Consider the following 13,714-nt stretch of genomic DNA (forward strand, 5'->3'; position numbering starts at 1 on the left):
ACATGCTATGTCATAACCCCTATACATTCAGTGATACAAAAGCCTATAAAAAGAAATATGAATATAGCAGTAATGGAATGTGTAATTATTTTCAGTCTTTGCTGTATGATTTTCTCATACCTTTGTTAAAAATGGAGCTAAGCTGGAGATACCAGGTTGAGCTTGTTTCACTGTCAATGTCTTTTCCCCCTCTACACATTACAGTCAGTACTCCTGTATTTCCACAGAACTCAGAGCTGAGTCTGGTCAGACTTAAGGCAGTGAAAGAGAAAAATCCAATAACACCAGTGACAGATTTGATTGGATCCAATCTTTTCATGAAATACTGTCATTCGAAAAAATATAAGTGGACTAAAAAGCACCACCTCCCTTTAAGTGGGAACAGGTTTTTGCCTTTTCTACTGAAGGTACTGTTAACAGTTCAACACAAGGGAAAATACTAGTAGCTTCTTAGAGATTCAAAGCAGTATATATGTAACTATGCTTTTCTCTCTGATGATGAAGCTAATTGTTCTTTACTTTCTAAAATGCCACAGTGTCTCCTATAGATTTCCCATACATTATTTTTCAGCCACTGTGAAGAATGTGAAGCTTTCTTAGTGTTACAATCAATAAATGAAAATATAGAAGTCTTTATTTACACAACAAGACAGGAGCTCTAATGCAGTCCTTGTAGTACAATACATCACCGTTCTATAGTTTTCCTTAGGGTTTATTCTCTCCCTTACACAACTGCAAAGGTGTTTAAATCAAGCCAAACACCTGGAGACTTTACAGTTGTATTTTTCTATCCTAAATGAGTAGATGTTGCTCTACCTGTCATATACTCAATCCATACAACAGTGAGAAACAGTTTCAAAGCATCAGAGAGGAAAGCAAGTCACACTGGCAAATTCTGCAGTCTGTGATACAATAGTTGGTGCTGACATCTAACCTTTCCTATTTATGAAAAGAAAAGAAAAGAAAAGAAAAGAAAAGAAAAGAAAAGAAAAGAAAAGAAAAGAAAAGAAAAGAAAAGAAAAGAAAAGAAAAGAAAAGAAAAGAAAAGAAAAGAAAAGAAAAGAAAAGAAAAGAAAAGAAAGGAAAGGAAAGGAAAGGAAAGGAAAGGAAAGGAAAGGAAAGGAAAAGAAAAGAAAAGAAAAGAAAAGAAAAGAAAAGAAAAGAAAAGAAAAGAAAAGAAAAGAAAAGAAAAGAAAAGAAAAGAAAGGAAAGGAAAGGAAAGGAAAGGAAAGGAAAGGAAAGGAAAAGAAAAGAAAAGAAAAGAAAAGAAAAGAAAAGAAAAGAAAAGAAAAGAAAAGAAAAGAAAAGAAAAGAAAAGAAAAGAAAAGAAAAGAAAAGAAAAGAAAAGAAAAGAAAAGAAGAGAAAAGAAGAGAAAAGAAAAGAAAAGAAAAGAAAAGAAAAGAAAAGAAAAGAAAAGAAAAGAAAAGAAAAGAAAAGAAAAGAAAAGAAAAGAAAAGAAAAGAAAAGAAAAGAAAAGAAAAGAAAAGAAAAGAAAAGAAAGGAAAAGAAAGGAAAAGAAAAGAAAAGAGAAAAAAGAAAGAAAGAAAGAGAGAAAGAGAGAAAGAAAGAAAGAAAGAAAGAGAGAAAGAAAGAGAGAAAGAAAGAAAGAGAAAGAAAGAGAGAAAGAAAGAGAGAAAGAAAGAAAGAAAGAGAGAAAGAAAGAAAGAAAGAAAGAAAGAAAGAAAGAAAGAAAGAAAGAAAGAAAGAAAGAAAGAAAGAAAGAAAGAAAGAAAGAAAGAAAGAAAGAAAGAAAGAAAGAAAGAAGAAAAAAGAAATAAAGAACACATATCTAATTGCCTTTATCCTTCAATATGAAGGAATCCAATTTGCTCTAAGTAGATAAACACAAGTAACATTAACCATTTCCAAAAATTTTAGAATGAAATAGCTCTTAGCCTTTCCAAGAACAGCAGAAATAAACTAGGTGTTAAACACATCATTTTCACAATTAAGACACATGACATATTATCTGTGTAACAGGTTCCCCTTTTTCTCTTTACAACTGCAGCAGCAATTAGAAGTGCAATGAATATTGATACAACATAAGAACTAATCACATTTTCATCATACTACTTTTAAATATCTCATAGATATGTAGATATTTGTGAATAACAAATTTCACCAACATCAAAGATAAGGCTGCAAACAAGAGATGGCTGAAATGTCAAACAAAAAATGTCCACAACAATAAAGACAGACTCTAGGAATAAAAATAATTCATGAGATATACATGAGAGAGAGAAGAAAGAGATTACAGAGAATGGAAGATAAAAATCTGTCCTTTCAGCATTTGAAAAGAAAATACTTCATAGATATTTATGTTCCTGATTTCTTCAGAAAAAAATTCTAGGCATATCCACAAGTGTCAAGCAAATGTGACATTATTTCTCAACACATGACTTCAAAAACTTTCAGACACACACATAACACAAGATTGGCACTGAAGAAGAACTTAAGATGCCAGGACTGTAAGCACACTTCCTTTTCCTTTTCTTGTGGCTCATTAATACATACCTATTTGTATATATATATATATAGATATATATATTTTTTAATCAGTGTCACAGTTTTAACAATAGACTATCCATGGGTAATATCTATTCAATCTAGCACACATTAGCTGTCCAACACAATCACTTATAAAATGTGCAGGAGGATCAATTTCTCTTTCAGAAGTAGCATAACAACATTATCAGGTTTCTGGTGTTAAAGTAAACATCATGAAAGCAAAACAGCTAAAAATATATAAATTGCATGTATCCTTTGCATAACAAAATTTGGAGGAGCTGTCTGGAGCTGCTGAAAACTTTGAGTACCTGGGCCTAACAAAATGATCAGAGACCTGCCCATGTGACCATGGCTGCCCTTTGTTACTGTGACCTTCCAGCACTCCTTCCATGTAATTATACCTTTAAGATTATAGTCTTTTCAATGGCTGTCATGATCGAACAGATAAATTTGTTGGAATCAAGTCTGGAAAAAAGTCCTCATAGTAAATTTTTCTAACGTAAGCCTTTGTCGGTTTCTCTGAAATTCTGCCAGCACTACACCTCAAAGATTTCAATTATCTTCCTGTCAGCAGCATTTCTTTTTCATGATTCACATTCTGGCTACTGAAAAAAACAAAAAGCACATTTTACCAGTCAAGTCTTGTACAACTCAGGTTTCCCAATTGTTATGGTTGAGAATTTTACGAACTCACAATAACTGATACATTAAATTGACATGCAGCCCAAAACAGTCAATAATGTAGAGAAGCCTACGCTGGATCCTAAAAAACTGTATTCATTTACCTCTTCTGCACTTCAATGGCTGTTATGTCTTGCAATTCATTTTGATTAACAGAAATCTAGATTTCAGACATATTCACAAATATTCACACTGAAGCAGTCATCGGTTGCTCATAAGATTCCATGGATCTTCCAATAGTTTGATAGGATTGTATCCCTATAAATAAAACAAATGTTTTTAATGAATACAGTTTCCTCTTGTTAATCTGCTGCAGCTGCTGGTCTATAATTCTTGTCATCTTGTGCAACCTGTGGATCATCTTGTCTTCGGTACTTTGACAAAAAGCATAGTTGCTCTCTTCCAGCTGCCTTGTCTCTTGTTTGTGGCTGCTAGTGGTTGATTCGTTGACACAAATTCTACTTCAAAAGGCATTTTCTGCATTGGACTCCATGTGACCCTAGGAATAAAGAGCTACTTGCCCCTTCATAGGAATTAAGAATTTTCAGAAATACAGCTCCACCTGATAGTTACAAAGGTAATTGTTGAATATGATTCTTGTAGGATTCAATGAGGCTCATAAATTTTACATGAGGGTTTATATTTCTGGTCAACTGTACAAATCTCAAGCTCCCAAGCTTCCTGCTTCCAATTCTAGTCAATCAAAAACTTTTATGAAAACAGAATTATACATGCCTATACATATGTATAGACTTTGGCAGCAGACAAGTAAAATTCACAACTTTAAATGATACGATATTTCTAATAACTATGAATCTTAGGACAAGACTCTATTCTCAATTGTTCTAATATTATATATGGAATTACTGCACTAATAAAATGCATAAATTACCCATAAATCCTATGTTAACCATACATCTTTGGGGAAGTTAAGAAAATTGAGGTGAAAAACCAAAGGGTATAACTGTCGTCTAAAATTATGAGTAGACCAAAAGTCCATTGCAAATATAACTCACTGGATTAAACAGAGAGAAAAAAGTTCAATTTCAAATTTTACAACTTATAGTTTTTTGTATACCTAATAGCTGAATTTGCATTTAAAATGTCTTCCAATAATTCAAATGAGTTTGTCTGAATACCTAACAAAGTATACATTAGACGGAGTTGCAATATTCTTTCTCTAATTATTCTATACATGAGAATAAAAGAGGAAAGTGCTTTAGAACAGAATCATGGAAATCTATCAACAAGTCTAATGAAACTGTAAGTCATCTTTGAGTCTGCAGGGATTAAAAATGTAAAGCTTTTGAATGTCCTCCAGCCAGCTAAATGAAACTTACATCCACCACACTATTCTGTGCATCTCAAGTCTACTAATTTCCATTGTTAGCTTTTCCAGTTTCAGCAACACGTTAGCTCTATAGCTCTTCCTTGTCCTAACTCAAAACTGAGCTCAAGCTTAAAGTTCTGTTTTTAAGAGAATTGTGTCTCTACACTTTCAACCTTTTTAAAAAGCCTTATTATTCTTAACCTTTTTTGAACTCTGAATTTCTTTCAGACATTTTTCATGCTAGGACTTTATTTTGTCTTCATCAGTCCTGTTTTAAATTAGATACCTGTATAATGCAGTTCTTAAATATTAACCTATACGTCTGTATATTCCCATGAAGTCAAAAACATTCTGAATTATGTTACTTCAGGAGCGTAAATTTAACTCTATGCATGTTCTTGTGAACAGATATCTCATTGGCTTCAGTATTGTTTGAATATCTTGTGTAGCACATATTTACCTTCCTTTGACACTAACTCCATTTCTTCCATAATCAATTTGATTATGTATTTTGAGATTCAGATTTTCCACCACTGCTTCCTTTTCACACTGTCACCAACTTAACTGTAGAAACAAAATCATGCCTTCTGCACTGAGATCTGGAAGCTCACTGCTAATTGCTGCATTATTAATTGCTAAGTCAACTAGTGGCAACAGGGAATACAACTGCTATCTCTGGAGGGCCAAAAGGATTGTCAGGGAAGTATCATTTTTATCAGCTGCTCTTTCTTTCTTTCCTTCTTCCTGGGAATGCGGCCTGTGTTGTTTTCTTAAAAACATGTAAGCAGTGATAGAATACAAAGAAACTGTGCAATGGACTCTGCACTCTAAGAGAAGCATACTTTAATTTGATTATGTCACTAGAATTGCTTAGTAATGACTATTGAAGGCACAGAAGAAGAATGCTACAGCTATAATTACACTACCTGACAGACCAACAAATTAAGTACTAGATACCTCCAAGTTTACCAACCTCCCCCTTTTCTGTCTTTCTACTGATGCATATTTAAAATGCTTCACACAGATTCATGCGTGTGTAGCATGACAATTGATTGGCAGAAGGTGATTTGTTTTCCTGAATGATGCCGGTATGATCTTCACTCACAGTCTTTTATTGATCCTTGAAACAAATATCATCCTGTACTGGTTTCATTAGACAGGCTCTCTCTTGTTAATTACCGCTCACTCAAATCTTTTGGTGTTTCATTAAGGTGAACAAATTGGGAGAATTAAATAAACAATCCATGTCAGCCTGCCACTGTTGTTCTCTCATTCCTGGTCTTTAATTCCCCAGAATGCCAATAAGGAAAGGGATTGTTTCCCTCTTTCTTTCTTTTTTTTTTTTTTTTTTTTTATTTAGCATTTCTGACATCAAATCACAACAAGTTGGTGCAATGCGCCATAAGAATTGACTAAATCAAGTTGGAAAATAGTCTGAAAGACTTGGCTGACTACATTGCAAATCCTTTTGGACTTTAGGGAGAGTTCTTCTACCTAACTGCAGAAACATGCAGTTTCATCAGCTTCTCTGCAGTGGATCAAAATTGTTCTTTTTCCCTGCTTACAAGGAAGAGAAGGAAAGACTAAACAGCAAAGATGATTTCTATGGAGTTTTTAAAAATGAGTTATTTTAAATTGACAAAAAAAAAAAAAAAAACTTAAAAACTGTTTCTACAGGGGAATAAATAAATAAATAAAGTCTAAATAAATTTCCTTTACAAATAAAATATGCATTTCTCCTTCTTGATCAGGAAATTTGAAAGAGAGAGGAAAGCATGTTACTCATCCCCTGTGCTGGTTATAACTGATTTTAGAAGGATTACAATACAAGGCACTGGAATTAGAGAACATTCTCTATAGTTCAGAGTATCTAATATAAGCTCAGATTCAAGATGATAAAGAGCAAGTAGGGCACTTTTAACTAATGAATCCTTTACTCTCTGTGTTCCCAGGCTTCTGGAAATGTCTGAATCTCCCTAAGCATATTTAGCAGCTTTATCAGTATTAATGTAATGATTCCTACACCTCTTTTCACTGTGCTGTCATCCAGTCACTAACATACTTCCTTATGACCTGCAATGAACTGCTAGAAAAATATAAAGAAGCAGAATTCAGAGGAAGCTGCTACTTTTCAGAATCTTCTAAAAATCAAAAAGATCTGAAAGTAATTCAGTAGCTGCTTCAGTGTCTTTTTCCCATTCTTTTCACTTCTGAACAAGCTTGCCTTCCCCAGGACACAAGTGCTGTGGAAAGAAAGACCATCAAGAGCTAAGCTGCAATAAATAACAGACCAGGAGTGGATCTAGATAATCACAGTCTATGTCATACTTAAACTAAGGAAAGTGAAAGACAATAATCTTAAGACATAAAACAGGGAGATTTTTGACATCTCAAGCACATTTCTTCAACCTAAGCTTTTGATTTGGGGGTTAGGGGAGGCAAGTGCAGGACTCAAGCTTTCAGGAGACATCTTCCCATTTTCAGAAGGTTAAAAGATACTCAAAAATTAAACTGACGAGGGTAACTGTTTCTTAATAGAAAGCAATAAGAATTAACAGTAAGAGAATCGTATATTTAAAAGGATTGGAGACCAAAGGAATATATATACAATGTGAGGTTGAAAACACTGATTTGTCATCCTCCCTTCCTCCTCTATCTGCCTTTCACTCCCCTTTCTCTTCAGTTTTATGTCGTCTTCTCGTCTTTATCTGAAAGGGACCTATCAGCTATTATGTGGCTGACTGGTAGTGATGAGACTGCCAAAATGTGACAGCCTTATCTACAGCACAGCCTTGCAAATTGCCAACCATTGATCCAGCAGTCTGTGCCAGCTGATCAGTGTAAAGCTGTTTTGATTTCTTTTCTTCTGGGAAAGAAATGAACTTCTCTGCCAGCAGCAACTATCCTGCCAGTGCTATTGCCCAGGCAAACAAAGGGCCTGAAAATTAGAATTTAGTTAGACGAATTAAAACGACATCCCTTTCTCCTCACTTTATTTCTGCAATATTATGGATGTTGTATGAAATGTGTAGAAAAAACAATACAATTGATTATAATAATTTCTCTTCAGGTTTTATGTACATAAACATCTTTCAGGTATGCAGCTTAGCACTGCCAGATCCTCACAACCTTCTATCACAGAAGCTTTTCAAAGTGTTCTTCCTCTGTTATTACAATCAAATTTCACAACTGAAGAAATTTCAGCTAGTTGTATCCCATTGTGCAGAGGAATAATATTTTCCTTAGTTTATTCTCTCCAAATGATGTCCTTGTGGGATTATTCGAAAAAGTGCATTTATTTTAGCACTTAAAAAGTAAAAATAACAAAGCCTAAATAGGCAATCTCATATTTCTGTTCTTTCATATACATTCTGTAGCTTATGTCCCTTGGTCTATAATGGATGCCAGCTTTACTTAAATAAAGAACAGATTTACTCTTCAACACAAAGAGCAGGCTGGATATGCCCCTGAAAGATGAACAGTATCAATTTTCTTTTTTGGCTGATTTACTCCAAGGGGGACATTTTGTAGCTTTTCTCTGCTTAATTCTGCAATCCAAACAGTCTCTTGATGGACTATGGATAGGTTCTTATTTGCTTGTTTGTTTAAAATTAAGCAGACACATTGCTAAATATAAAATAGCCCGAGGGTTGGCAGAGAACTTGATGACACTGAAATATTGAAGATTTGACTCTTGATGTAATATACAACAGGATTAAGTAAAAGAAAAAAAATAAAAAAATAAAATTCTTCACATCAAATTGCTTCTCTACTTTGACAGATTTGTTGTCCTTCCTCTTTTCTCTATCTTTTCTGCTTCATCCTTCAAAAATTCTTAATTTTGTATCACTGTTTCTTTTCCTAACTATTTCTCAGTTTAGCTAAACTTCCTGGGAGGTATGCTTGCACTGGTTTTCATTCTACCTCTGCAGACACTTTCAGATCATTTTCTATTTTCTTCTTCATTCCTGAAATATGTCCTGAAAGTTCTAATAGACTTCATTATAATACTTTAAGTCAGAATATTAGCAGCATATGCACCAAAGCTTCCCTAACTTCACGAGTCGAGGTTGAGGGTACTGGAAAACTCACTCCTTTCCAGATGCTAAAGATTTGTTGCCCCTTTCACCTGAAACAAAGTATTTTATATTGATGGACATCTTCTGGCTCCAGGCAAGTCTAAATCTGTACAGCCAGCTCCAAAATGTAACATCAGAAAGGAACTCACACCTTTCATTACATCAGAGAAAGATGTAAAATATGCATCATGGCAGCTGAACTCTTCAAAAGAAACTGGGTTTGTCACACTTTATAACAGTTCTTCCCGACTGCTGTGTTACCTTTAAAGAACTCCAGTGTATAGGATAAATCAAAGGGGACACAGGCACTCAGTAGTCCACAGGCAACTGTTCAGCAATATTAGCACAGCCTTCTGCAAATATAAAGCACTTTGCAAGCCCTAAAGAATATTAAAATGCTTTCTATCTTAATTCATCTATACAGACTGAAGTCGTATCTCTCTTTAGTCTTTCTGGGAATAAAATATAATTTCTCTTCTACATGTTATTCATGATTCCCCCTATGAGCTTTAAGTTTTAATTATACTCACAAAAACACAAAGATTCTGTACCAATAAAAAACACTTGAAGAATGAAAAGTCGTGCAGAAAAAGAATGAATTACTGTAAGATTATTATAATAATCAGCAAACAAGATAATTCATACTGTTAGCACAGAAGGCACAGGAAGGCAATAACTCTACCTCCCTCAAATTTCCTTCATTGGGAAGTGAAAGTTGTAAAATCTGCTGTAACTTATCAAGATATATTCTATATTCTGCTTGACCAGTATGTAATGGTACATGGAAAAACAACATCAGATCTAAATAAAGCACTTGGATTTAATTACTTGGAAAGACTTAAAGTACCTGAGTAGCTGAAACTAAAGTATCTCATTAAATTGTGTATTTAAGTGCTAAGTTAGAATAAACTATTTAGTAATTTTTCATATTGATATCTTCATCTGGATATCAGAGAAGCAGCAGTTAAAAGTGTCATAGGAATGGCAAATTCAAAATCATTTCAACACTGCTAATTTCTCATCAGGATTTTATTTGCTGGCTTGCAGATGCGCTGGGGTTTAACAGCAGCCTATGCTTGAAGGTTCAGGAATGAGAGTCAATTGCAATTATGACTTAACAGTTCTCTTTATTACCTTTTCACTACTTCTTACACTGGTCTTAGCCACACAAAAAACAAAACCAAACAAAAATAGAGAAATAAATAAATAAATAAATGAAAATACATCAGTCAGCCTTAAAACTCACATAAAAAGTAACTGCTTGGCTCCAAGCAATTTGCCAAAGGAAAGACTCCGTCAGAACCAACAGCAGAAAGAGAGAGCAGTAACAGAATCCAAGCCAATGTTCCACGAGCTGAAGGTCTAACAGCCTATTGACAAGGCAGGCAACCCCAATTAAGATCAAATTACATAAACAGATGAATGTGCAGTTCTGAATTAAAGACAGTGTTTATAAACTGTCTATTTAGAAAATAAAAATTTGGTGAAAGTCTGGGCCAGGAACTTTCAAAAATCATATTGTGGAATTGAAATATGTCGTTGAATGCTTCTTAGCTATCTGGAAGCCTTGGAAAGCCGCATGATATCAGTTATTTAATAAAATGCCAAGACGATTAGAAAATACTGTTTTCTGTTTCTGCAGAATCCATTCTCCTGATTAGGATCAATGCACATGCACACTCACGTTGAATTCACACACAAACCTCTACAAACATTTATGCAGATGTATAGAAGTCCACAGGCATTGTTAATTCAAGGACAAAAAAAGTATACAGATTTCTAATTAGTTTTACACTGGCAAATCTTTCCCTACACCAGCATTCCATCCAAGACTGCCTAATTAAGCTGTGGGAAGGATAACTATAGAGGCTCTCTGGTGTGCTCCCAGTGCAGTACTGTGCAAGAACAGAGCTTCTCGCTGTTACACGTTTCTGAGAATAGGACACAGAAGATATGTGTGGTGGGGTCAGAAGTCTGGACTCCTCATGAAACTATTAGTGAATTCTTCGGGCTACAGACGGGTTAGAGAAAGGATCTACAGCAGCTCAAAAATGCACATGGTTCTGTGTAGGCTGGAGAAATCTGTAGTGCTCAAAGTGTAAAATGTTGGTTTATTTTTCCTTTTATAGGTTTGTAGCAAGAAGGTGAATTGTTAGAGGGGTCTGACCTCTGTTAGATAGTGCCCATTCCTAACCCTCATTACCGACAGGAGCACAAAGCCTGCCAAAGCACTGCTGGACCACAGGCTAACAGCCCTGCTACAAACTGAGACAGCGCTGATTTAACTGCGCCATTGAACTAGGCTCCTGTAAGCTGTTATTCTGGTGGCTAAAAAACTAAGAAAGATTTTCACATTTCAGAAAGATGAATGCACCACTTGTGCTTAAAACAGTCATGGTGTGGTCTCTGCTGAGAAAGGTCTACTTCAGATATAAATCTAATTATTGCCCATTCTTTCAGATACTGTTTTCAAAGAAAGTTGAATAAGTTATTTCAAGCTTTCCTTCCTCTTGAAGGGTTCCTGCCATCCCCACTTCAGCTCTCCAGCTAGCAAAGATTGCTTCTCCCAGCATTCTGCATTTACAACCTCCTGTCAGAAGTCAACGATGTCTCTGCTGGTCTATTAAGACCACGTGGTGGTTTTCATTTTGTTCACCCACAGATTTTCATGAACTCGCACCAGGAAGTGATGTATTTTTTCAACCCTGCTTACTAATTAGTTTACACCCTGAAGCAGGAAGATTAAGAATCTTAGTAAACAATATCTTTTATAATTAATAATTCTATTTACATGCTGTAAATCCTTTCTAAATCTAAGCTATTTAATCAGTGAAGTTATGTTGTGTTAAATGCTACATTTCATAATATAGTTTTCATTTTTCTTCCCTTCTGGTATTTGAGATATGAACAAAGTGCACTAATGAGATATGAGTCAAAGCCACTTCTGCAAAATTAAAACCACATCCATCATTTCAGTCCAGCCCCTTGAAAACAGAATTCAACCTGGAAAAGCCAGACAGAATCTGAACTTTACACCAGTTAGTGCTCAGACAACCTCTGTTGTAAGTTTGCATTGTCTTATTTCATTACAATGAGTTTGACCAGCAGTAACACATATTCTACCTCAAAAATTTTAAGTAGTGTTAACAAGCAGTTCCTGAAAAACATAGCAATGATCAAGCTTGACAAAGCCTTACCAGGGTGAGACACTGTAAATCACTCATCATGAAGAAGGAATGACATTGCCCAACATTCACAGACAGATTTAGACTTTTGTTTTAATTGCCACAGATTTTTTAGAGCTGTGCAAAATCTGCAATTATTCCCAATATTCTTTCTGTGTACACAAATCCATGGATCAATCTGTTATTTAATAGATCCAGATCCACAACTCTTTATGAATTATACACCCAGCACATATCAATAATGGGGAGGCAAACAAATACTAAAATTACTGCTGAGTTTGACAGAATAATGTACACACAGGGTTTATTTCTATCTTTGCCTATGAAATATGTTGAGCTTTCAGAATTTCTTCTTAGTTACTCATGTGGTTGCATCTGTTCCTCTCCTGAGTAAATCACAATGATTCACTTTCTAGTTACAAGATTTCCGCAGAGGAATGTTTGTTGATTTTCATGAACAATCCCATAAGATTCATGCATGATAGAAAATTTAATTCTTTGAAGAGGCCAGAATCAAGCACTTACTTTAACAATATCTTCTTGGCTGTAATTCAGAATGTCATTTATGACAAATATCCACATCCCCTTGATATTAAAAGGTAATATCTTATTGAGGTGAGCCAGATAGAAAAGCGGTCTACGACTAATTTATGAGATGGTAATGGCACTGTTTCTTAACACTAGATGAGAAAGATAAAAGGTTGGAGAACAAGTGAGAAACATCCTTAAAACCAGAGGTATAACAAATAGGATTGCAGAGAACATTCGACAATGTTTCACATACAAATCAAACCGCTTTCTTTGGGTACGTGCATAAGTGGTACGCAATTCAAAATAACTAGGAGGCCAGATAATATTAAAAGAATATAAATTCAGATCTGGTGTTGAATACATTCCCCAGAGAAATAGCATTTTGAATATCAGAATTACAATCCCCTTTTTATTCAATGGTTTCATAAGCCACTATTAAATAATGGTAATTATTTGCTATAGCAACTGTAACAATATGTAATTTATATATAGTTTTGAGCTGCAACAATAAGTCCATCTCATTAAGGAGCACAGTCAATGTACAATGAAAATATCTGTACTTTCAAGCAAAAAGAAACATGTTTGACAAGAGATAGAGATAGCTATTTGTCCCTATTTTACAAAAACAATCATCTGTTTTTCTGTAAATCAGTTTCATTCTGTACTTGATTACATTAAGATAGATTAAACCATTCAGTTAACTATGAAAACACAAGGTCAGTAATTCAGATGGTTGTCATTTAGCTTAAAAACAACCAAATTTAAAAGTAGTTTCCACAGAGACATTTAAAATTGTACACTCAAAGAGACCTTTAGGATGTTCAGCCATGGACATTACCATGCAGAAACGCCTACATTTATCCATTAATTTTATCACTAGTGACAAAACTAGAAAAAAAAAGAACATTTGTAAAATAATAGTGTTGACATTTCATTCAGATCTTTTCCACTTAGGTTCATATATGTATGATTTCTCTCACTCTGTAGTATCCTTTTAAGAAGGAAACCTATTTTATGATAAATGGGCTGGAAAACTTGATCCAGATGCTTCCATTTTTTCTGTAGTTATAAAAATGGGATTCTTTTCTGGCACTGGGCTGCAGTGGTATGAAAAGCTGCTGCCACAGTGCCAAAACACATCACACGCCTTGAACATTACAAACCTAAGATGAACATTTGGGTTCCCCACAAGAATCCACTGATGGAAAATTAATAAAAAGTTGAAGACCAGGGATTCTTAATGCCAGAGAAGAATTTAGCTGGTCACTGTAATATTCTAAAATAATTATTGTACCATACCAGAACACTTTAATCACACATCCATTGGAAAAATGTTAGCTTAATTTTGATAAAGTCTATTGATGATCTGCAAAATATAACTAGTCAGGCTGTTAAGGGT

General features: G+C 34.6%; 1 protein-coding gene across 4 annotated transcripts in view; it reads right to left on the bottom strand.

Moving 5' to 3' along the window:
- The window catches only part of PCDH11X (protocadherin 11 X-linked), a 395,938-nt gene that overhangs the window by 175,129 nt on the left and 207,095 nt on the right, over positions 1–13,714 (bottom strand). The window contains exon 3 of one of the 4 annotated variants that reach the window (XM_065729489.1): positions 8,679–8,687. The exons of the other annotated variants lie outside the window; for them this stretch is intronic. Within the exon in view, the coding sequence (XP_065585561.1) occupies positions 8,679–8,687 (9 nt within the window). The remainder of the gene's footprint in view (positions 1–8,678; positions 8,688–13,714) is intronic. 4 annotated transcript variants of the gene reach the window in all.

This window comes from Cyrtonyx montezumae, unplaced genomic scaffold, assembly GCF_038088225.1.
Source record: "Cyrtonyx montezumae isolate F1298 unplaced genomic scaffold, pur_monq_1.0 scaffold_11, whole genome shotgun sequence".
Lineage (NCBI taxonomy): Eukaryota > Metazoa > Chordata > Aves > Galliformes > Odontophoridae > Cyrtonyx > Cyrtonyx montezumae.